At 36.5% G+C, this 26,613-nt stretch overlaps 1 protein-coding gene across 1 annotated transcript in view; it reads right to left on the bottom strand.

Moving 5' to 3' along the window:
- The window catches only part of LOC143019103 (uncharacterized), a 61,356-nt gene that overhangs the window by 10,099 nt on the left and 24,644 nt on the right, over positions 1 to 26,613 (bottom strand). Inside the window, exons 4-11 of the mRNA XM_076174802.1 lie at positions 24,541 to 24,634; positions 20,082 to 20,261; positions 17,028 to 17,231; positions 16,360 to 16,467; positions 14,697 to 14,951; positions 12,197 to 12,341; positions 8,148 to 8,305; positions 6,918 to 7,047 (exon numbers count right to left, since the gene is read on the bottom strand). Of these exons, the coding sequence (XP_076030917.1) occupies positions 6,918 to 7,047; positions 8,148 to 8,305; positions 12,197 to 12,341; positions 14,697 to 14,951; positions 16,360 to 16,467; positions 17,028 to 17,231; positions 20,082 to 20,261; positions 24,541 to 24,634 (1,274 nt within the window). The remainder of the gene's footprint in view (positions 1 to 6,917; positions 7,048 to 8,147; positions 8,306 to 12,196; positions 12,342 to 14,696; positions 14,952 to 16,359; positions 16,468 to 17,027; positions 17,232 to 20,081; positions 20,262 to 24,540; positions 24,635 to 26,613) is intronic.

Raw genomic sequence — 26,613 nt, 5'->3', positions numbered from 1 at the left:
CCTCTACCACAAGAATAGGCAAAAATGGAAATATATATTGAGAGAAAAGGTACAGGACAGTGTTACGAGTTGAGTGGACAGTATAATGAAGGGACAGTTGCAGTACAATAAAATAGCATAATTTCTCTGTGAGCAGATATTTCCCATATAGATCTTAAAGTATCAGCTACACACTACTGAGCATCAAATTTTGTGTTAAACTTAAGAAAACCAAACAAGAAGCTTATGGAATGTTAAAGGAGGCCTATGAGGATGAACAGATGAGCCAAGCAAGTTTCTATCAGTGGTTTAACAGATTTTCTGAAGGAAATGAACAGGTTGAGGATGAACCCATTTCTCGAGCACCAAAAAGTGCACACAAGGAGGAAAACATTGAGGAAGTGCAAAGGTTAGTGATTGCAAGACCATCAAATATCTGTGAGGATGATATCTGAAGTTGTTGGTATTGGTATTGGCACAATAGAGACAGTTCTGACCGAAGATCTGAAGCTCCACAAAGTCTGTGCCAAGTTCGTGCCAAAGATCCTCCCCGATGACCAGAGGCAGTTACATGTGGAATGTTGCACTGACATTCTCGAAATGATAAGAGGCTGATTCAGGTTTCAGGTCACTGAGTTTATGAGGCGGCCATGCTGTGGATGTGCTGTGTCTTGCGACACTGCTTCTGACCCAGGGCAGTGGGCAGGATGCAGGGATGACCCGTCATCCAGGAGGTACCAAGATAGGAGGTAGGAAGGAGGGTGGAGGGGAGTGGAATATATGGGAAATGAAATGGGTGGGAGTGATTTTTATGCCTTTTTCTTTTTGGCTACCCCCTGTGTAAGGGAGGAAAAGCCTTTGGTATATGTATGTATGTATGTACCTTTATTTTACTTCTTTCTTTCTTTCTTTCTTTCTTCCTTTTTTCTCTTTTACTTCTCTACTCTTCTTTTCTACATTTAATAGTCTCCATTTCTTACAAAGAAATCATACGTCTCCCTAAAATTAGTCTATGCTAAGCCTACTTAATATTTTTATTTTCCCCAATGGTTTCCATGTTTCTCTTCCTTTTCCCTAACCTCTGCCTTGTACTGATAAACATTTTCAGTTCAGCCCTTAATTTTGTTCCACCTGCTTAAAAATGAAAAAATAAATCATAATAATAAATTAAAACTATAATAATGTAAAAATAACAAATAAAATACATAAAGAAATGCATAGGTATAGTTGAATAACAAACAAAAAGGTAAATAGTAAATGATTATAAATTGACATATAACTAATAATAAATCAGACAGACAAATTATAACAAAACAAAAACAAATAATATAACATAAATTATAATCATTACAGCATCTTACTTAGGTATTTATCTAAATGATTCTTAAAGCTTCGAACTGAACTACATTGCACTACCTGTGCAGGAAGTTTATTCCATTCATTAACTACACGGTTGGCAAAGTTGTTTCTACCTACTTCCAAATTGAATCTATTTCCGGACAGTTTGAGACCATTGTTTCTTGTCTGATTCTCATTCAATGTGAAAATTTTGTCACTTTTGATGTTGTCAATTCCCTTTAAAATCTTAAAGACCTGTATCAAGTCACCTCTGAGTCTACGCTTTTTTAGGGAAAACAGATTCATGTGCTTAAGTCGATTTTCGTATGATTTATTTTTGATATTTGGAATCAGTTTTGTGGCTCGCCGTTGTACTTTTTCCAGTCTGTCAATGTCTTTAATGAGATTCGGTGACCATACGGAAACAGCATATTCCAAATGTGGACGAACTAACGATTTATATAGCTTGTTAATGAGTGATGGACTTTTGAAATCAAAAGATCGTGCAATCAATCCCAGAATCTTATTTGCTTTCTCAGAGGCTGAAATACACTGCTTGGATGATTTGAGGTCGTTACTGATAATTACGCCGAGATCTTTTTCACTATCCACTTTTGTTAACGAATTTCCAAATAACTTGTAATCGTACTTAGTGTTATTTTTACCTATGTGCATTACCTTGCATTTACTTGTGTTAAATTTCATTAGCCACTTTTCAGACCATTGCTGTAATTGATCTAAATCTTCTTAGAGTTTAAACTATTTTTCATTTCTATTTGAAATTTCTTCTTGATATCCTCTATCTTCACAGGACTTTTTTTAGGATTAGCTTATTTCTTTTAGCTCTGAAATTTAATTTAGCTGTGCAACATGCCATTCTGGAGTTACTACCTATATTGACTTTATCTATGACAATAACACTACTATGGTTGTTGCATTAATTTCCTAATATGAAGTCTACTTTGTATTTTGTTGTTCTATCTGGCCTCCTCTAAATCCATTTATGACCTACAAGCTTTTGGAAGAAAGTGTTCATTATTATCATGCTGTAGTTCTCCGCAAAATTAATTAGCTTTTCACCTCTGTCATTTCTCTTATGTACTCCAAACTTCCTAACTCATGATTCACCTGCTATGTTTTTCCTCACTTTAACATTGAACTCACTGGCTACAATTTTTTATCACGATTAGGTAAGGAGAATGGTAGGAGAATGGTTGTATATGGATGATGTTGTGATTGCATGAGGTGGAATGGGTGGGTGGATGGGGGGTGAGGTAGTATGTGTGAGCAAAATTTGACGCAGCCTGAAGGGATTTCTCCCCATCCTCTCCTTTTATGCATGGGGGGACGGAGAGGGGTGTCGCCGATTTAATGAAGCGGCCTTGCTGTGGATGTGCTGTGTCTTGCGACACTACTTCTGACCCAGGGCGGTGGACAAGGTGCAGGGATGACCCGTCATCCAGGAGGTGCTCAGATAAGAGGGAGGGTGGAGGGGTGTGGAGTGTATTCAGGGATGGAATGGGTGGAAATGATTTTATGCCTTTCCCTTTTTGGCTACCTCCCTTGTAAGGGGGAAAAAGCCTTGGTATATGTATGTAGGTAAGTACACTGAAAGCATAAGGCTGAATGACATCAAGGTGGAAGTGCAAGAGGTGCAAAAGTTACTAGACAAAAAAAAATATGACAGGATTTCAAATTTACTCAAAGAATGTAGGAAACAGCTGGTAGACAAGGTTCATAAACTTTTACATGTTTGTCAAGTAGTTGGAAAATGGTTAATGTGGTACCAATTCATAAAGACTGGAACTAGGAGGAACTTTTAGATTATACACTGGTTTAAGCACCATGTTAATTAGAATAATTGAGAGACCTCAGACAGATGGACAAAGTATTTTAGAAGAAAGGCAAATAATCAATTTGGACTAAGGAAAGGAGAGTTATATGTTTCTAATTTGTTGATTCATTCAAGTGACAATATTTCTGCAAGAGGGTGAACTATGCATACTTGGATCTAAAGAAAGTTTTTGATAAGGGATCCTACTAAAGATTAATGTAAAAAAAAAACAAATAGGACTTAAAGGGAGTCTGGTGTAGTGGATGATGAACTTTCTAAGGAAGAGATTACTAAGAACAGTATTTACCTGGTTGTATTATACAGGAGGGGGAGCTATGCTCATAGTGACCTTTCTTTGTACCTCGAAACATCTAGTTTGTTCTTAAATTCTCATATGGTGTTTGCACACACTACTAATTCATCCAAATTGTTCCAGACATCCACCACTCATAGTGACCTGTCTTTGTACCTCAAAACATCTATTTTGTTCTTAAATTCTTGTATGGTGTTTGCACACACTATTGATTCGTCCAAATTGTTCCAGATATCCACCACTCTGTGTGGATTTTTTTTTTTTTTTTTTTTTTTTTTTTTTTTTTTTTTTCAGTAGTGAAGGATAGAATGTCTGGTTAATGGAAAGTACCTAATGGCGCCCCACAAGTATCAGTGCTGGACTTACTAATGTTTTAGATATACATTAAAGACATGATGGATGGAACAAACCCTCATGAGGAGAGTGAAGGATGAGGTTTATTGTGGGCTGATACAGAAGGATCTGGATAGAATACCTGAATGGATTCAGAATTGGGAAATTAATTTCAATGTGAAGAGATACACAATAACAAATAAAAGCAAAAATAACCCATCACTGAAAAACATACCAAGCATTTTACAGAGGAGACTTATAAGTTGTTGAATAACATAAGAATTCTATTCAACTACATGGATGATGGTATGATGATAAAATTATTGAAATGTTGATTCACCCAAGACTGAAGTATGCTGCAGTAGTTTGGTCACCACATAAATGATGAAAAGAAAGTTACAATTAAAATAGAGAAAATTCAAATGGCAGCAATTAAAAGGGTTTGAGGTCTAGCATATAAGTTATATGAAGAAAGACTAAATACACTGGAGATGCCAAAGTTAGAAGAATGAGGAGAGGTGATTTAATACCAGTATTCAGAGCTATGAGAAGAGTGAACATAACTGACAAAGAAGACTTCTTGGTGTGGAATCAAAGGAATACCAAAGGACATGGGGTGATAATGATGAAGACAAGATGTAAGGACATTAAAAGATAATTTTCTATATAGAAGCATTGATCCATGAAATAACATAGGAAAAGTTATAATGCAGTCAAATACCATAAGCAAATTATGGTTGAATTTAACCAACTACATAAATACAAAGGTGGAAACAAGGAGACACCACTAAATTATAGACTGGTATCACTAACCAGCACATTAGTGAAATTATATAAAAGGATTATGAAAGATCGATGGACCAAATATCTTGAAGAGATGAACATTCTGACAGTCATTTTCATTTGAGATCTGGAGGCTCTTGTGTGTCAAACCTTTTAAGCTTTTACTCAAGAGTGATTGATGTGCTGCAAGAAAGAAAGGGGTGGGTGGGCTGCCTGTACTTGGACCTAGAGAGGGCATTTGATAAAGTACCTCACAGTCACCTTATGTGGAAATTGGAGCATGTTGGACGACTGAGTGGCAAACTACGAGAATGGATGAAAGACTTTTTGAAGGAAAGATACACGAGGACAGTAGTGAAGGACAAGATGTCAAGATGGAGAGCACTAATAAGCAGTTTCACAAAGTTCAGGGCTTATATCAATAATGTTCCTTGTCTATGTCAATGACATGATGGAAGGAACAAGCTATGCCAACATATTTCCAGATGACACAAAAATTATGAGAAAAAATGAGGAGGATGGTAGACTACTGCAAAATGATTGACAATATTTTTGCATTGAGCCAAGAATGGGGAATGAAGTTTAATAACAAAAAAATGCAAGTATTGGAAATGGGCAACTGTAGTGGCAAAAGACCATCCTTAAACTACTCCTTGGGAGGTGAACCCATTACAAAAGCAAAAAAGAAGAAAGACTTAGAAGTCTTGATAAAAGACAACCTGTCACCTGATAGACATATCAGCAGGATTGTGGGAGAGACATGGACTACTGTAGAAGGAATGATGAAAAATCTCATTAAAAACCTGATACATCCAAGACTGGAATATGGATCAGTAGTATGGTCCCTACAAGAGTGTATAAGCAAAATTGAGAGAATGCAAAGGACAGCAACCAAGCTGGTCCAAAGCCTGGCAAATAAACTATATGAGGATAGACTTAAAGTACTGGGTATGCCAATTTTGAATGTTCAATGATAAAGAGGTGATATGATTACAATATTCAGGTCACTAGAGGGCATAGATTGCATTGACAGAGGAGATCTGATTATGGATGAGAGGGCTTTAAGAGGTCACTGAAGTAAATTAAGAACCACTTATCTAAAGGATGTGAAGAAATAGTTTTCCATATAGATGCATAAATATGTAGATACCTTAGATGGTGATATAGCCTAAGCTTAAACAATACATGAGTTCAAATCTAAATATGAAAATTGGAAATCAAGGATATAGATTAAGTTGGAACAGTACATGAATTTGAGTCTAGGCATATTAGAAAATTAGATAATAGGAGACAGGACCCAATGAGCAGAGCATTGCTCCTTTCCTGTATATTACAATTAGGTAAATACAATTAGGTGAATACACATTTTTCTTGACCTCATCAACTGGCAACAGGTTTTAGATGGAGTCTATCACCCTAAATGAACAAAATTACCTGAAGCTACAAAGATATATGGGGAGCTTGTGCATTGTGAATGCAGAACATGTTAATGATGATAGTGGTGTGCATGAGCAGCCTTTAGTGCATGTGATAAAGAATTCTTGTAAAACTATGCAGAAATATGTACATAATATGTGTAAACTTAAATATTCACAGAAGTTTTTTTTATGAAAATATGTACACAACAAAATTCACAGTCAACAAAAAATATTTTCTGTAAGAAATTTATACAAAGAAAGATATTTCCTAGTGGTATAATGTACAAATATCCAGATTTCACTTCAATGAACTACTGTATGGGAAATATAGAGCAAAAGAAAAGTTTTCTAGTGGCATTTTTACAGTCAGCCATTAGAGGCACTGTTGGCCATCACAGAAGGTACTGTTCAGTTGGCACAATATCACAAAACCTTTACTAACCCAAGTAGAATAAGTGGCCAAAGTCTCACATTTCTGTAAAAAAAAAAGGCACAAACCATGTGCTTATCTGTTCTGCTAAGGTCTCAATGTTGGAAAAGGTTGTGATAAAAATAAAATAAAATAAATAGACTGATTACCAATGATGTAGTCATTAATGCTTATCTTTCATGTTTATCTTTATTATCTCTGTTGAATTAACACATTCTAAACAGATATCACATGTACAGATGTTTAGACTTTAATGCCAAAGTACCCCTGCTGTAAAATGCTTCATAACACCTTGATGAAAATTCTTTTTAAGATACCTTCAGAAGCAATAAAATGTTGCAACTAATGGCCATTATGTCATGAAAGAAACTATATTATCTTATAATATCCTAGTTCTTTATACATCAGACTTGACCATGCCTATCAAGTAGCATCACCATATTCCTCACAAATTATGAATAAATCATGTGAAATTATCATGGTACTTACCTTCACTTCCTTTTGTGTATGGCCGTGAATCAGATTCAGGATCAGGGATTCCTTCTTCTAATTCCTTTTTAAGATCCCACTGGCTCATGAGTGCAGGATTCTGCACATAGTCCTCTGGAGTGTAATTTTTCTGCCACAGAAAAGACAAAAAAAACAGTAATTCCAGTCTGTAGGAAACCCACATAAGGATATGAAGTATAACAAAGATATGTATTTACCTAATTATATTTACCTAAATATAACATGGCTACCTCCCTTATGAGGAAAAGAGGACTTTGGTAGATAGATACTGATTGTATACATGAAAGGAATTATGCTAGTAAGGTCCCACTTCTTTTTCTCTATCAGTCAAACTTCACTTCAATCCATTTACAGTTTTAGATTAAACTATGTCTTCTCTCAGGCTATTCTACAAGTTCACACACCAATACAGAAAAATATGTCTATTGATATTTTTGAAGTTTTGAAGTTCTTTATTTTTAATCTATTTCCATAACCTCATAAAATACCTCACAGTCAACTTATGTGGAAATTGGAGCATGTTGGACGACTGAGCGGCAAACTACGAGAATGGATGAAAGACTTTCTGAAGGAAAGATACATGAGGACAGTAGTAAAGGACAAGATGTCAAGATGGAGAGCACTAATGAGCAGAGTTCCACAAGGTTTAGTGCTCGCATCAACAATGTTTCTTGTCTATGTCAATGACACGATGGAAGGCACAAGCTATGCCAACATGTTTGCAGATGACACAAAAATCATCAGAACGTGAAAAACAAGGAGGATGGTAGACTATTGCAAAAAGATTATTCTGTCTACTTATAACTAATTGTGCATATTAACCTGATTAGAATGGGTATGTTTACTTATAATGTTTCTGTTTTGTTTTCAGACTGTATTGATGTTTTGTTAGTTGAATAAAGCCTAGAGAAAGGTTTTGGCTCTTCTTTATGAATATCGGAGTTGCCTCATATTATTTTACTGGAGTGCGATTTAGCAGTCTCTTAACTAGGTAGTGTATGACTGTAAGTATTTCTTCAGAGTACCAAATACAAAATCACAAGCAATATTTTGAAATCTTAAATTAAAAAGCTAGGATAGTATATTATTTCATCAGCAAGCTTTGGGTGCCACAATTATACTTGTAATTCATATACATACACGGACTTTTCCAACTCTCAACTAGTATAGACATCTTGAATTTGGCACTTTTGACAGATAAGAACTTACATTGTCTTTGACAGTGTTGTTGCCCCCAGACTTTTCCAGGATTTTGTAGATATGTCCTCCATCACGTATCATCCCAGCATAGTGAAGTGGTGTCCTGCCAGCACGATCTTTGTGATCCAGTAGGTCCGGGAAAGATGTTACCAGGTAGCGTACAAGGTCTGTCAAAGCAGACAAGTGTTACAATCACATCAGTAAACCATTAGTAAGAATATAATCCCAGTAAATTCAATACACTGTTATCAATCAATAAATCACTGCCTCAAGTTCCAATAATTGGTCCGGGAAAGATGTTACCAGATAGCATACAAGGTCTGTCAAAGCAGACAAGTGTTACAATCACATCAGTAAACCATTAGTAAGAATATAATCCAAGTAAATTCAGTACACAGTTATCAATCAATAAATCATTGCCTCAAGTTCCAATAATTGGAAACCTGCAGCCCCGCAGCAGTTGGCAAAGGAAGAAATCTTGGACTGATGTCTACATTATATTAGTGTGAGACTGTTTCTATATCTCTGACTGAAAGTAGCAAAAGAAGTGGAGTAATCAACAGTTGTCAGCTCTCATGTTTAAAAGTAGAGGAGCCCAGCCCAAAGATCAAGTGCCAGCCCCTTTCGGCTGGACCTCCACAAGAAAATGAGGAAGTTGACAAGGTATGAAGATAATCAGCAGATCATGGCCTCACCTCCATCTTTCAGCAACTCCACACAGATGTTGCAGATGCCAGATATCTTTCCGCCCTTCAACTTATTCACAGCCTTTTTGACCTCTGTCAGAAGGCAATGATCGGAATATCAATGGATTGGTAACTGCCACCCAAACACCATCAAATGAAAGATGTCTACTTGAAGGGTCAATGAGTAACTGCTCAAAGTACTCAGCACTGGGATTGTACCCCTGCACATCCGACACTAGCTAGCTATCAGCTATTCAGGCTGTGCTCCTCTGGATCACAGATCTAGAGTGGAGTTTCTTCAAGGCTCAGTAAACAAGCCTGAGGTCACTTACATTAAGGTGGCCTTCAACATCCTTAGGGATTCCCCTGACATACCTCTCCTTATCCATCCTCATGAGAGCTCTAGTCCACCATTTCTGAGTCCTGTATTGGTCCAGGTTCCCAGCCATTCCAGTAGAATGGCCCAACTCTATACTCTCCAGTATTTCATGTTATGCCACACTACTCCTCAACCTTGGATGGGTCCTGGTGTGGCAGCATCTGTGTTGTGGGACCACCACCCCAACCCAAAGAGCTAGGGGCCAAATAGCCACAGCAACACTCCCTACCATCAGTTCTTATGCAGGTGGCACCAATCCCTGGGAGCAGCTTCAGTTATCCAGACGAGTACCATGGCCCTTTTAACAACAATACACCTTCACATTTTTTTCTGCACTGAGGGGTGATTCTCTGGTGATCACTCCTCTTCTCCTCCTATTAACCGAAGATGTAGAGAGCAATCCTGGGCCCACCACAAAATACACATGTTCAACATGTTCCAAATCCATCACCTTAAGCCAACAAACAAAGAGCTCAGTTTAGTGCAACTCATGCAAAAACTGGGCCCACTTCACTTGCACAACACTTGATGACATAAAACAATACACAAACACCTGGACCTGTTCTATTTGCCCACCCAAAAATTCACTCCCACCATCCCCCCAGCTTGCATCCTCACCCACACTTTCACCCTTGCCATCCCATTCCCCCCATTCTCCTCCCTAAATACTCCTCTTCCACCCTCTGACCCTGATCCTAATTCTCTCCCATCAGTACCCCAACCTTGTACAGCAACCTACAACACATACATAACACAACATCAGCATCTTACAATATAACATTGATGGTATCAACACAAAAAAAAACATGAACTTGAACACTTTGTCAAACAACACAACATACACATTGGCATCATACAAGAAACAAAACTATGACACTCCGAAAAACACACACACATTTCATAATTTCACTACCATCACACACAACCAGACCAATGGCAATGGCATTGTACTCATCACCATGATCCACTTGTCCATCTGCTTTGTGGACACAAGTGCCACCACCAAAACCCTCCTCCCTACTACAGACAACACCACTGAAAATCAATCCAAATCCCAACAGGTAACAAATCCACAATTACAATAGTTAACACATTCACCCCCCCAAATTATCCCCCACAGTTCCAAACAACTTTAGGCCTAACCTTAACCATTTTGCCACCACCCCAACCTTATCCTGGGTGGTGACTTCAACACCAAGTTGTTGGCCTGGTATGTCAACAACCCCAACACAGTCAGACACAAATGCAAACACAACCTGACTCAATGATCATCAAGAATCACACCCATAGTCACGTACATATCCCCCATCAAGCCCTCTACACCCACTCCTCTCCTGACATCACCTTCTGTTCCCCCTCCCTAACCCCAACAACTTCATGGAAAGTGGTGGGAGCCCTCAGATCCAACTGCCTTCTAATCATCATCACCACCAAAACATGATACACCCCAGTTGGCCACAGACACACAAGAGAGCAAACTGTGAAGCTTTCACTGAAGAGACAGAACAACAATTTGAGACACAAAACACTACACCAATCATAGACATAGACACTGCTGTACACACCTTCATTACAATCATACAAAATGCCGACGAGAAATACATTCCCAGAGGCAACAGAAAATCACACTACCCAAACTTCACATCAGAAATCCAATGTCTATCTCTCTATATACCAAGAGCTTTTTTCCCCCTCACAAGGAAGGTAGCTAAATCAAAGGCATGTACCTACTCCCACCCTTTCCACTCCCCTCTACCACCCCTTCCCCCCCCTCTCATCTCCTCATGGATGACAATGTGACACAGACAAATTTTATGTATGAACAAAGATTGGATAAATTACATCTATCAACACTGGAACAGAGAAGAGAAAGAGGCGATTTGCTGACTATTTACAGAATTATGAAAGGGATGGAAGTTCTTGATAGAGATGACTTATTAAAATGGGACAGAAGAGAAACAAGAGGACACAAGAAGAAGCTAAAGAAGGACAGTTACAGAAGAGATTTGAAAAAGAATAGCTTCCCACACAGAGTGATTGATGTCTGGAACAAACTAAATGGGGAAACAGTGAGTGCCAAAACTATACAAGATTTTAAGAACAAACTGGATGCAGAGAGATACAAAGCAGGTCACTATGAGCATAGCTCTCATCCCATAAAATACAACTAGGTAAATACATTGCAAAAACACCTACACATGGCAAGAAACATCAAAACAACACCCAAATACCTGTACCACACATGAATAATCTCTTCTCCTCCACAATCACCAGACACCAGCCTCCAGAAGCATATCTATAATATTATCACACTGCTTCATCAATAAATTAAAAGACATATTGCTGCATGCCAGACCCCCTGATATCCATCCCTCTGTGTCCTCTCTCCCTTGAAAGGGCAGAATCCATCTGGCCAGACTGTGGTGCGGCCACTATCCAGCCCTTCTAAGTTACCAGAAGAGACTGGGTGACTGCATCACTTCACACCATACAACACATTATGGGAGACTGCATTGTACACAATCACGCATGCCAACAACACAATATACACTACAAAGGATTTGTGGAAAAACCCTGTTCCAGCCGTGGCATTCCTCAGGGTGAAGGGACTGCTTGGCCAGACAGTCTAGAGAACAACAACAACAACAAATCAACCTTGGACAATCTCCAACACATTCCTTGGTAGCCTTCAGGGTTCATGGTTATCAATTCCACTCTTGGCTATCATTACCTACAAAATGAAACCTGCTGGTGCCTATACTTAGCTGGTATCACCTCCTAATTTTCTACAAATGTACCACACTGTTATTAACTACAAAATGAAACCTGCTGGTGACTACACTTAGCTAATACTATCCCCCAACCTTCTACATTTTTTTTAAGTTCTTTTTATTCTCAATTATTTTCTTGCACTATAGGACTCATATTCTCTAAGAATGTAACTGCAAGCCAGCCACCATCCCCTATTTTGTAAATCCAGTTATCCTTAATACCAGTATGTCCGAAGAGCACGGCCTTATGCAGGATGTTGGCATGGTTACGATCTCGAGTTCGGGCTTTCTGCTTACGATCCAGCAAATTAATTACTCTCCTTGTCTCGCCTTTCTCGACTGCCTCATGCAGTTCCTCTATTGACTCCTGTACATGAAAGAAAAGTATTAGGACTGAAACACTTATATGTGAAAAAACTTATGTGTTAGGCTATAGGATATCATGTATAAAAATATTAGACATCAAATACTACAAAGTATGGACTTCCAGTCTTGAAAGAGGTAGTGTTTCAAGAATACAGGTCCTAATATTTATTACAATGAAATATGTTATGTAAGTTTGTCATAGACAAAAAACTCAATAAGGAAAATGCATCATTAAAATTTTGTTAATGAATGGAAAATATTTATGTGCATTACGTAAGAAATTCAAAATAGTTTATGAGAAAAACAAACAAGTAAAATGGGATCACAAAGAAAAGCACATGGATTCACAGAATGTTGGTGATTTTAGGTTTCCTCATATTATACAGAATTGTAGTTCTTACATCCCTCTTAGTTTTTTCTCACTTCATAGTTTCACATCATACAAGCCATTATTCAATCCCCCCACCAAAAAAAAAATCTCCTTCCTGCATCTCACATTTACATCCATTTTACTATATTTTTCAGCATTTCACACATTATTCCATGTAACTCTGATGATTTCTCAATCTTAATATATATATGTATATATATTTACCATATATGTATGTATGTATATATATATATATATATATATATATATACACACACACATATATATATATATATATATACACATATACATATATATATATATATATATATATATATAGTCTTTTCCATTTCTGTTTTTCCTAGGGACCAATGATGGACTTACATGTGTTGGTACTGGATGATGTATATAAGAGAGAATATTTTGCTAGCTATTTTCAAAGTCCATCAACACCCTCACCTTCTTTTGGAGGTGCATGACACTTGATATTTGGACCAGGCCCAAAATATTTCTCTATTGGCTTTGACCTTATTTCTACTACCTTCTACATGTGGGAAATTGACTGTATAATCTTATGCAGTCAATATCTTATGGAGTTTAGTGACATTCCTACAGTCTTTGAAGACTGGACACTAATCTTCACTCAAAAAAGAATGTTGATCACTTAACTTCTAGGCCTATTTTCAGGATGGGGAGGTAAAACTACCATACCACATAGTCACACACTCACTGTACATGAATACTTGCAGGAAAAGAAACAGATCGGTTGAGAGAACACTAAACATAATTGACACACTCTCATTATTACAAGAAGTAAGAAGATTATCAATACAAGAAATTTTACTTATTCTTGCTTTTAACACCTTCACCAATCTCTAATCTATCACATCAGATAACCTAGGTAAAAATATATCAAGAAGTTCAATTTTTGAAATAATGATAGACAAATTTAATATATAATTAGAAGTGGTGTAACATGAAAGTACAAGTGGATAATGAAAAATGTGGTGAAAGTGTTTTGAGGTGGCATACATATTTAAATTTACCCTGTATACCACAAGTAAACAAATACATATCTAAGATATAATATGCACAATATATTCATTATCTTGCACCCCTCCCCATATGAGGAACTAATTGCATGTTTTATGTAGCCAATATTTTAGGGACTTCATGTCATTCCTATGGACATAGTCATTCAACATTCTTTTATGACTGGAGATTAATTTCTACTAAAACATGTTGGTCACTTTTTAACTTCTACTGTCCCTCCTTAAATTATTCCTTTACCACTTCTATGACTCCACTTCTCCTGTGTAATATCTCCCTATGACAGAAGCACTATATTGTTGGCAAAATACTCATACATCTATCCAGTCATATCTATATGAGTATATACAATCACTGTAATGTTACATACATTTCTGTCTGCATACATACACCAGATACTTAGGAAATTGTGTCCATGCCATTTAAATGCACACATCAGTAGTTCTCTACCACCTGATTACATATAAGAATGCATTAAAACCATGACAAGTTGGTGAAGGTGGCAGAGAAAGATATAAGTCTATTAAAAATTATGCAAGACTAGTCGAGAATGAATTTAGATTAAAGCTCATGCTCACCTTATCCATGTGTATTAATTCACATGCATCAATGATACATGCATTAAATATAGAATAGCCATGTAAAAGTGTGTACAGAAAATACATGCACAACTGATCAAAACATAACCATACACAGCACAGGCTGCAGTTTGGCCAAGATTAAGGCCATTTACAATTATATATGCATTGTAGAGCTGTGCCTGTAGTGCAGTTTTTGTCAGCATTGAAAATCATGCAAAGTGGAATTATTCCTTCCTTAACAGTAACTGTTAAGGTTTGGGTGGTTTGTTTACTAAAGAATTCATGTATACGTAAAAAAAATTCGCTGATTATTAAGAGTGACAGAGGATGGCAGATGATTTGGCTTTGTGCATACCAAATGACGAGGAATTTGATCCAAAAAATGTTGTAAGTCACTGTCTTTGGTTTTGCGCCCCACAAAGTAGCGACCATCTCCTCGAAGAATGATATCTGTCATGGCCTTGTAATTGTCATTCTCTGCATCCCTCACAGCATCTTCTATCTCCTTATCCAACTCTTTATCTTTGGGATGATCACTAGGAGGTCCTTGTGAATGGCCCCATGTTTGTTGGCTGTTCCCCTGAAGAAGGTCTCTTGGCTTCACACCTTCCTGAGGTTTTACATAATCATTCATTTTGACAAGGGCATAGTCAGAAAACAAAGATTGGGCACATGAAATGTAATGTGTGATATCTTAATCATTTGCAATATTGAATAATGGAAATCAAAAGTCATATTCTTCTAATTTTCTCTAAAGTAGACTTGTTACTTCCAAATCAAATTATTTCCTGTATTCAGTTACAGTTCACAAAACTGTTGTGAAGTGGATGTGCAGTACAAGAAAGATGTCACAGAGTCCCAGACAGAAAGACTGAATATGGCCTAAAATTTCTGGAATGAGTACTTAAAGAAAATACTGTATATCCCAGAGTAATAGTCAACTTTATGTAAAAGTCGACCACCTGTTTTTAAGGGAAAAAAATCTAGAATTTTTCATATAATTTGTGTAAAAGTTGGCTCTACAATCTGAGGACTCTGGCGTAATTTTTCATGTAATGTACCAAGTATTTTCTTTAATATAAAATGTTTGTTGTACCAGAAATTATCATACTATGTGTGTTACATGTGAATGATAAAATATTACTAGTAATCTACTGTAATATTTGCAGCATCCGCAATAATTTGAGAATTCTGATGTAATATTTATGTTGTTTGTTATAATTATCATACTGTGTATGTTCTATGAGTGTACTTCTTAAAATAAAGCACCATCAGTACTAAATATTTTTTCATGAGTACAATTGAAGTACTCATGAAATGTAAAATTATTTTAATATACTAGGGCAAACTCAAAAAGACCCTGATGAGGGGCTTATTTCCATTGAGGTCCCTCAAGATATTAGATAACAAATGTATACAAAAATGCTCATAAGGAATAATTCTATAATACATGTAGTAATTTGACAAATATTGACTAAATTTAAAGACAACATAAGTTGACTAGACAATGATACTACATATGAATATAATTGCTATGACTGCTAGACAAATAAGCATCTAAAATTTCCTACAAGATCCTTTGAATACCATATAATTTTGTATGAAAAAATAGGTCACCGGTATAGTAAATCTGGTCTTGAAAACAAGTCTCCATAGCTCCAAGTGTAGGAGGCTTCAGTTATAGGGGTCTGGGGTGAACTCAACTCATACTCCTAGCTCAACCCTGTGCTTTCAGTGCTATGGAGACTATTGTTTTTAGACAAATAATCAATATTTTTTTCTTCATTGTTTTTATAGCAATCTGACTCAAATATTTTTTCTTTTACTCATTCTAATCATGAATTTCATCATGCATGAGTTGACCCCTAATTTCAGATTTAAAAAAGGTCAACTATTACTTGAGAATAAACAATATCAGGGTTTAGTTTAAAATCTTTTGAGTGTAATAAAAATAAAGGTGGAAGACAAAATTTGTCTCATTTGCCCTTACCTATAAAGCCAAGAAACAAAATACTCACCCAGTCCTCCATTTGTGTATCTCCACCCTCACCAGAGAGAAAATCGTATGTTGCAGATGTGTCACCTTCACTTGCTGCAGCTGCCCAGTGAAGTGGAGTGCGGCCATCCTGTCAGAGGCAGAAAAAGAATCGCCAGTTTTCATAAAGAAATTTATACTCGTACCAGTGAGATGAGATAGTAAAGTTGGTATTCTTACATATAATACCAACAAAACAAAATTAATCATACAGTTATGTAAGTAGTAAAACCTAGATCTGATACACACACACACTATAGGTATGTGCAAGCTCTTACAGCAGATGGTGCCTGTTTATAGTAGAAACCATCATCAATACTTTATGAATTCAAGTACAGTAAGTCCTCGTTATACGGTACATATGCGTTCCTGAAAACCTTACTGCAAATTGAGATTACCGTATACCGAACCCATTATAACATGTAATAATAGGATATGGCAGACGTACCTTCTCCCTGCTCTTTCCTCTTCAAAATATCTAGCGGATACCGTATCTGTGAATTTTTCTTACCGTAAATAGAATCGAGGGTAGTAATTACCAAATACCGTAACTGTGAATTTACCGGATAAAGAATTACCATATAAGGACAAACCCTGGCTTAAAGAGTTACCATACTATACAACCTGCTTTTTTTCTTTTGTAGCTCTTACCTCATCAGCAACATTTATTGCATCTGGGTAAAGCTCCAATAAATGCTTGGTCACCACCACATCACCAGATCGAGCTGCAAAGTGGAGAGGAGTGGCGCCTTCCTTATTTCGGGCCATCGCTAGCTTTGGATTTTCCCATGTCAGTTGTTTGACTCTGTTAAAATTGCCTTCACTTGCTGCCTCATGAAGGCTTTTGATCTTTGCCTGGTGGTGGGAGAAAGTCAGTACATAATTGGATGTGACAGTCTACTTGTTACTTCATGATTCAAGCTGATATGAAAATACTGATGAAGACTGTAAAAAGTAATGCAAGAAATGAGTGAATATATCAAGATGGAATTTATCATTCATAGCAAAGCCAATCTTCACAAGAAAAAGTATTTATATCACTCTATCTAACTGTAACGTAAAGGAAAGGAATTGTAATCAAGGGGCTGTCTCTTTGTCTCCATTGATCAAAATTAGCCTTAAATTTGTTTGTAATTCTAGTTTGGACTATTCCTTATTTTAAATTAAACCACAAGTCAACACATCTGTACAGAAAATGTTTCCTTGATATCCATTATGCAGGTGATTTTTCTTCCCATGACCTTATGAAACTTTCATCCTAAACCAAAAGGTCTTCCCTGTCAATTCTATCCACTCCTTTAATTGATCTGTACACTGCAATCATGTCACCTTTCTCTCTCACTTCTTTCTTTTAATGATGGTAGGCCAAAATACTTCTAAACTTTCCTTAAACAGATTGTCTGTTAGTTGCATGTCAACTTGGTTGCTTTTGCTTGTATTCTCTCATTCTTATTTATCACTTATTATTTATTTTGTACAGGTAACACACCATTGCTGAATTTCTAATCTGGGCCAGATTATATTCTCAATTACTTTTTTTATCATCTCACCATTCATGTAGTCAGAAGCTACTTTAATATTCATCAAGAGGCCATATGTCTTGTCCACAATCATGTTGATATATTTGTCAGTTGAATCATTGTTGATCTCTGTAATTTTTTCCATTTAAAAATTATTTGTATATGTGGTGCTGAGTTTAATTTTCCATACTTGGCCCCAGTCATGTATTTTTTTTTCTCTCTCTTAACAATTTGCAGTCCTCATCTTTTATTCTCCTGATAACATTCATATTATAAGAGTTACTTGTTTATTGACATCATGTGAATCAATTAGTTTATTGTCCCAGGCTATGGCTCTCAGGTAACCAGCAATGGCCACTGGATTGGCTGACAAGCCACTCAAGGAAAATATGTTATTGTTGTCTGGGTAAGACTAGAGTAGGGCACTGTAGAATAGGGTGTTTTGTGTCTTCTGTATGGTGAATGCAATTGGGACAACTGGATTCTGTGGCCAGTCCTATTCTGTGTTGATACTGTTTTAGTGCTGTGTGATTACCTGAATTCAGTCATACCTATTTAGTTTTTGCTTGTTGTGGAAGGAATTTCTTAGCTGGGCTGATGTCCAAGGGAATCAAATGGAATATAGGGTTTTGTGGGTTTGATCTTGGAATGTTTGTTTTGTGGTATGAGTACAGTATGTATATTTATATGAGTCAAGAATAATATGGGTGAGTACTGACTTTTGTTGGACTAATGGTTACTTATTTCCATCCTGACATCTTATCCTTAACTATATAAGACTTCTAGACAATATTTCATTTATTCCTAGAGGCTTCATTTAAATCCTCTATGCTTCAATTTCTGCATTAGTTGTTTGTAAGATACCTTATCAAAGGCTTCTCCAGACTAAAACACATACAATCCACCTTGCCTGCTCTCTTGTTTTTGTTGTACATCAACCACTTTTGACTCAAAGATTAACAGGCCTGATTATGCAATCCCCTATTTCTTAAACTGAATTGATTGTATGTATACATTTCTCTTTTCAAGAAATTTTACTCATATGTTTTTCATAGTCTTTTCACACAGTTTATCTGTCATGGTGGTCAGAAACATTGGTTTGTCATTCAGGTGTTTCTCCTAACTCTCTCCATCATGAATTGTTACCACACTAGCCATTTTCCAGTCCTTGGGCACTACTCTTTCTTCTAATAAACACACAATCAATCAATAAATCTTGCCACCAGTTCTTTGCATTCCTGAATCATCCAGTTTGAGATTCCATCAAGCCCTGAAGGTTTCTTAGAATTTAATGGTTCTAATAGTTTGTCTCCTTGACATTCAGTTTTATAACTTTTAACCCACCTTTCTTGCTCACACTCTTCTCCACAATATCATTTTCCTTAGTAAAAAATCATTGTAATTTTTTTTTCCTTTTTTTAGCCTGCATTGATGCATTTTCATAGACTTCTCCATCTACTTTTATATTAAAGATTACTTTCTCATCTTAATTTACCATTGATAAATCTGTGACACATCAAAGGCTCATCTTTGCTTTTATCAATAATACCTTCTTTAAAGTTCCTTTCTGCCTCTATTTAGATTCTCAAGTATTCTCTCCCAGCTCTTTCTTATTATTCCTTCATCTTATTTTCCCTCCATTTTTTTTCCAGGTAATTTCTCTTTATTTTCCAGGTAATTTCTAACTTTTTAGCTGTCAACTGAAATTCAAATGCTACATAGCCACTCTTTCCTTTAAAGTCAATAACATCAGGTTCTTTGGTAAGCAACATTTCCAATCTCACAGGTGTGTTATCGCCTCTTGATGTTGTTATATCTTTGACCTACTGGGTCATTGTACTATCTTCACTATATTCAATAGAGTATTACCCAAGAATCTTCACTTCTATTTGATTCCCACTCCTCCTAATTCCCTTTTTAATATTCAACATCTCTCACCAGGATTATATTGCCGTTGTGTCAATGAACTAGAAAGACAAAATATTTGTATATTTATGGACAATTTCTTACTTGAAATGATGACCACCATCACACAACACACCTTTCTACTGAATCAATGAGAATAAACCCGAGTTCTATCCATAATCAAGATCAACGTTTTCTAGGAGCATGTGAGAAAGATAAGGACTACACAAAGAAAAAGTGGTAGTGAAACTACAGACAATAACATGAAGACAAATCTTACCTGAGTACCTGGTACCTTCTTCAGGAAATTTCTTATGTCTTTATTCCATGCAGACTTGGACTGGAGTTTATGCCCCTGACCTGAGTAAACTACATGCCAAAGGATATTCTCCTCTCCATCATGAATCATTCTATCCACCTCAGCATCAGTGACATGCCTCATGTCAACATATTCAAGCTCCTGCAGCACATAAATCAGAAACTAGAAACCAAGACTATTTTTCCTTTATTGAGTCTACAATATTGTCTTTAGTGTTACAAGTAAAATGTGTTAATGATAAAGGGAGACTGGAGGAGTTCTGAACATTCAAGTCTTAGGGAGAGTTGGGGGAGTGTCAAATAATTTTTTGTTTGATGGAGAATTGAGAATAGAGAAGTGGGGAAGAAGGAAAAGGGAGAATGGTAGAAAAGAGCTAAAAGTAAACAAATTAAATGAGAAGGATACAGAGGAAGAATACCAGAACCTGAGAGAAGTGTGTGAGGTGGTGAGGGATAGAGGAGAGGTAGGTGTAGATGAAGAATGAATATGCTTCAGGATTGAAGTGTTAAAATGTTCAAAGAAGGAAGATGGGAGGGAGCAGAAGGAGAGTTGGCAAATGGTGGGATGAAAAGGTAAATACAGTAGTGGAAGGGAAAAAGCACGTGTGTAATGATTTTATTTTTTCATTTATTTATTTATTCATTCATTACTATTACTTTTATTTTTTGTTTTTTATTTTTTATTTATATATCTATTTATATATATATATATATATATATATATATATATTTTTTTTTTTTTTTTTTTTTTTTTTTTTTTTCATAAGAAAGTAAAGAGATTGGGGAAGGGAGGAGGTCCATCAAGTAGAGAGGAAAATGTAGAGGGTGCAGATGGACAGATGCTAATGCAAGTAAGGTGATAAGGGAAAGATGGGTAGAGTATTTCAGAAAGCTGCCAAATGTGGAGGAGGTTAGGAATTGATTGATTGTACTAGTGGGAGGTAATAGAAAAATAACTGTAATGGAAAAAGAAAATAACAGGACTATAGGAAAAAGACAAAGACCTCTGAAAGTGGTGAAAACTGGTAAGGTTGGGTTAAATGGGTGTCACATGGAGTGTCTGAGAAAGGGATATACGGTTACAGATGATTGGCTAGTGAGGTTAATGTGTCCCTAAGGGAGAGGAATGTGCTAGAGGAGTACTTGTATAGTTCCACTTTACGATGGAAAAAGGGACAAAGATAAATGTAGTTGTTTTAGAGGGATAATTCTGTGGAATGTATTTGGAAAGGCATGTGGGATAGTGTTAATTAAAAGGATTATGAGGGGAATAGAGCAATTGGTGAGGAACAGTGTGGGTTTAGGAAACCTAGAGGATGTGTGGATCAAATGTTTGTAGAAAAGCAGATACACAAGAGCTTTTGGCGAAAAGATTATTTTCTTTGTGGGGGGGCTTTTAAAGATCTGGAGATGGCTTATGACAAGGTAGACAGGAAGGCATTGTTGGAGGTGTTGCAGATGTATTAGATGGAGGAAAGTTATTAAGGGTAGTTAAAAGCTTTTACATAAATAGTTTGTGTTAGGGTTGGAAATAGTAAGAATGAGTGATTTCAGATGAAGAGGGGGTTGTGCAATGTCACCATGGTTGTTTAATGTGCACCTGGATGTAGTGGTACAGGATCTAAATACAGTGAGACCTTTCATTAACAGATGTTAATTAGCTGCGCTTGCAGTGTTTTTGCTGTGTTTTCGGTGTTCTGGAGTGGTTTTTGGGTGATTGCATAGTGATTGCACGCACTAAACAACAACACCAAAAACACCGAAAACACAACAAAAACACAGCAAACACAGCTAATTAATGTCCGTTAATGAGAGATCTCACTGTACAAGGGAAATGGGCAAGGGATTAAAGATGGTTAATGAGAGTGAAGGGAAGTGAGAGGTGAGCCAGTTATTGTTTCCAGATGACAATACACATGTGTCTAGGTCAGAGGAAGGTCTTAGGCTGTTAGTGATGGAGTTTGGAAGAGTGAGAGGAAAAAGTTGAAAGAAAATGTGGGTAAAAGTAAGATAATGAGATGTACACAGCATGAAGGAGGCAGTGAGTTGAAGATAACTCTTAAAGGAGAAAGGCTGGAGGAAGTGGATAGTTTTAAGTATTAAAGGTCACATGTAGCAGAAAATGGAGGAGTGGGAATGAAGTTAAATATTTTGGGTGAGTGAAAAGTGTTATGAGAAGTAGGTATCTGAAAATGGATGCTATATATGAAGGCATGATTGTGCCTATGACAGTGTATGGGGTAAAGACTTAAAATACAAAGGAGGCAGAAAGAGGAGCCTTATATGTGTTTGAGATAAAGTATTGAAGAAGTATGGTGTGGGTTATGAGGATGGATAGTGAGAAATGAGGATGAAATATTTGGAAGCATCATCCAGGGATCTAACACAATCAAAAAGAATGAAGGCATGGTTAACATTTCATCCCACCTGATTCCTTTGCTTCCTATTATAAACAAAATCATGGTCCTTCAAAAGTGGATAAATGACCCGTCATCTTATTTATTCCATTTTAGCATTTGTCCATCAGCGGTGAACAAATGTCCTACTGTATACAGACAATTGCTCTCCATCCTCCTTAACTGTCACTAGGCTCCAGTGACCTTCCCCATTCTCCTTGGGTTCTCTTATTTATTCTCAGATTTGTGTGCCATGACTATGTACTTGACAAAGCTCTAATCAGCAAAATGTTGTACATGGTGTTTCTTTTTATAGAAATGAAGAAGCGAGGTGGAGAGTAGGGGGTGGAAAGAGAGCTAGCAGACCGAGTTGTTCAAAGAATGCTCTGACAGTATGGGCTTGTAGAAAGAATAAGTAAAGAAAAATAAGCAAAAAGAGTGACAGATACACTTATAGAGGGTCTCCTTGTGTTGAAAATAATTTATGAGTGTGAATGAATATTCCACAGTGACAACTGGCTGAGTCCTAATGAAGCAACAAAGACTTGGAAATAAAACAGAGATTATCAGTTCAGACTAAATTGTTGAATTTCCTATGAAGACCTCTGATGATGGTGAATAAAATTCAACCAGTGTGGCTTAATACTTCAAGGCCATAAATATTGTCTACATCTTCTTGCAATAATTTACAGTCTTCCCCCCCTTTTTTTATCATGATTTTTGCATCATTTGCAAACATGTTAGTGTACCTTATTATACCTTTCATCTTTTCATTTATATATATCAAGAACACTACAGGTGCCAGAATCAACCCTTATGGGACTCCACTAGTCATCACCTTGCATCCTGACATCCTATCCTTCACTAGTGTCCTTATGTACAGATCTTTCAGAAAATCCTTTGTCCTTTCAAAGAAGTTATTCTTGATTCTTCCTTTGTGCTATAATTTCCACAAAAATCTATTGGCAGGTATCTTGCCTTCCCCTAGATCCAAGGATATAGTCCACATAATCCTATCTATCCTGGGAGACTTTGACCACAAAGAGGTGAATTAGGAGGAATGCAAGGTATGTGGTGATAAAAATTCCTAGGGTATTACCTTGTTGGATATTGCAGTGGATAACACTTTAATTTTCTGCAGTAGTCCATATGTTTCTTCAACTCGTACAATCCTACTCATATGTCTGTCAGGTGACAGGTTGTATTTTATCAACACTCCCAAATATTTTTCTTTTTTCCTTTTTTTTTGCTTTTGTAATGAATTCATTTCCCAAGGATTAATTTAAAGATGGTCTTTTGCAGCTAATTCCCATTACCAGTACTTTGTATCTTTTAGTATTGAAATCCATTTTCCATTCTTAGCTCCATGCAAAAATAGTGTCACATGGAAAATGGAATGGAAAATTAATCAATTTTTGTGCAGATGAATTTGGTAGCACAGATAGTAGGTTGTGTATGTGTTCCAGTAGTAAGTTGCTGGGTTTTTTTTTATGTTCAGTCAATTGTGCTTCTGTGATATAATGAGATGGGTGAGTGAAGTTGAATGCTGTGTAGCCTACCTATCATTTCCATATGATATTCCAGGAAAAGCGTTTTAGTTTTTGAATGCAGGTGTCCTATTAGAGTGGTTTCGATACATCCAGTTGTTACTCTTAATGCTCTATTTTATATATTAGTTTCTACACTATTTTATTTGAAACAGGTCAGAAATGTGCTGGGATTATATTTCCACTCAGCACTAATGATGGGGCACTAAACCTGCTTCTTATTGCCCTCAAAAAGATTGATTAAGCAATCACTCCTATCTTTTTTCTATGCCAAGTAATCTAAGCCTGACCACCAATTGGATGAATCACTAATTGAATAGGTGTATTTATGTTAGGTAGATTAGGTTAAGATACAACAGGTTTAGTCAAGCAAACATAAGAGAAGGACAGGATAAAGGTAATGAACTGAAAGATGTAAAAATCCTACCAACAATAAAGAAGTATGTAACTGGACACCAACTTAGGCAATTGAGCTTACCGTACTGCTGTTACGTCTTGATCTTGCTCGATCCTGGTTCTTGTCTTCAGACACAGAGTTTCGTCGGGAGTTAATTCTGCTTGGTACTAGAGATCTGAAAAGTTTATGTAGGATCATGTCAGTTACAAAGAAAAAGTTTCAAAGTTTCACTCATTCTTTAGATGTCAATCACACTGTTTTTACTACACAAGCTGCAACAACCCACACTTGGTGACAATATCAATGAAGCTTACATTTTTTAAACCAAAGCTTTCTCTAAACTAATAAAATCATTTAGCATTAGCCAAAACAAAATCATTGACCCAATTATGACCTCTTCATCAACAGCTTTGCCCTTAGTTAAACAAATTTTTGTTGTTGTTAGCAAGAACAAAATCTGTAAATGAGACTGCTATAGTGAAGTTGTATTAAAATAACATTTGTATCAAATTTCATTGACTGGAAACACAACAAGCAATGGTCCTTCGACCCTCTATGGGAAGATACATTGGACTTGTCTGCATTGTATCGGTATGTGTTCATTTTTATGTCATCAGCTGGAAGGTGGAGGAAGAGGTAAGTAATCAGCTCTCCTTATGTGAAAAAGAAAAGGAAAGCTAGTCAAAGTTGAAAAAAATCTTGGGGTCTTGTCCAGAGAGAGGCAAGGATACTAATAGGATTTGAAGACAGGTGGCAGGGAGCTTGTTCTCTCAAATGTTTGTTATACAGAACCACCAAAAGCAGGTACCCTTTGGTGGTTTCAGTAAAGGAATTGTGAGGTAATTACAGAACTTCCATTTCCTTCTTTCAAAGACTAAATTTTGTGTGACACCAATATTTCTTTGTTATTCATTCTAATTTAATACTATTCAAGGCTTTGATGAAATTCATTACATCATGCTCTGAAAGAAGTATTGCAATATCCAGTGATGTTTCAATGGATGATCTGAAAGGATTCTCCTCCCAGACAACATGTTTGCTGCTGGATATCAAGCTTGCTATCTTTTTCTGAGTTTACTCTGTATATTTAAATATATTCATATTCTGAAATGGACCATTAGCATAATTTGAGAATGATAAATAGAAATGTGGTGAAGTACCAGAAAAGAAAAATAGATGTACTTCAATACAACATCGCCAGATATGTGTGGAAGACAATGATCAGCCAAAGAAACATCCAATAGACTAATTGAACAACCAATTTCCATTACTGAAAAAGAACCCTAAAAGCTTTGGTTTCATTTTCAATACACATATGACCCTCATCTAATACATCAAGGATCTGACCATGAAAACAAACAAGAAACTAAACATACTATGTAGCAGCAAGTACAGGATTTGCCCAGCAAAAGTAAAACTCAAAATAAAGTATACAAACAACTCATAAGAACTATATCTAATGACACCTCCACAGCATTCCAACAATCAAGACAGCATTCTACAAACAACATAAATTTAATTAAATTTTCACTTAAAGAAGGAAAAGTACCACAGGACTGGAAGAAGGCAAACATTGTACCAATATATAAGGGAGGAAACAAAGAAGACCCATCTAACTACAGACCGGTCTCACTAAAAAGCACAGTAGCCAAAATTTGTGAAAAAGTTGTCAAAAATAGATGGGTTAAGCATTTGGAAGAAAAAACTATACTGAATCCAAACCAATTTGGATTCAGACAAGGAAGATCATGTACAACAAACTTGATTTGCTTCTATTCAAGACTAATAGACATAATACAAGAGAGAGATGGGTGGGCAGACTGTGCCTTTCTGGACCTACAAAAGGCATTTGATAAGGTACCACATAAAAAATGTAATAGTACTGGGAGACCTTAATGCTAGAGTGGGAAATGGTCCAATCGATGGAGTGGTTGGGAAGTGTGGAGTTCCAGGAAAGAATCGTAGTGGAGAGTTGATGGTGGAAATGTGTCTAGAAAGAGAGTTGATGATAGCAAATACAGTGTTTCGGAAGAAAGTTAAGCATAAGTACACATGGGAGAGGGTGGTGGAGGGAAGGGTGGTAGATAGAGCGCTAATGGATTATGTAGTGGTAAATAGGATTATGATAGGAAGAGTTAAGGATGTACATGTGCT

The sequence above is a fragment of the Oratosquilla oratoria genome, chromosome 36 (genome assembly GCF_046742065.1).
Source record: "Oratosquilla oratoria isolate Oo_2021 chromosome 36, ASM4674206v1, whole genome shotgun sequence".
Lineage (NCBI taxonomy): Eukaryota > Metazoa > Arthropoda > Malacostraca > Stomatopoda > Squillidae > Oratosquilla > Oratosquilla oratoria.
Note: the sequence above shows the minus strand (reverse complement) of the source record. Positions and strands in the feature narration are given on the sequence as shown.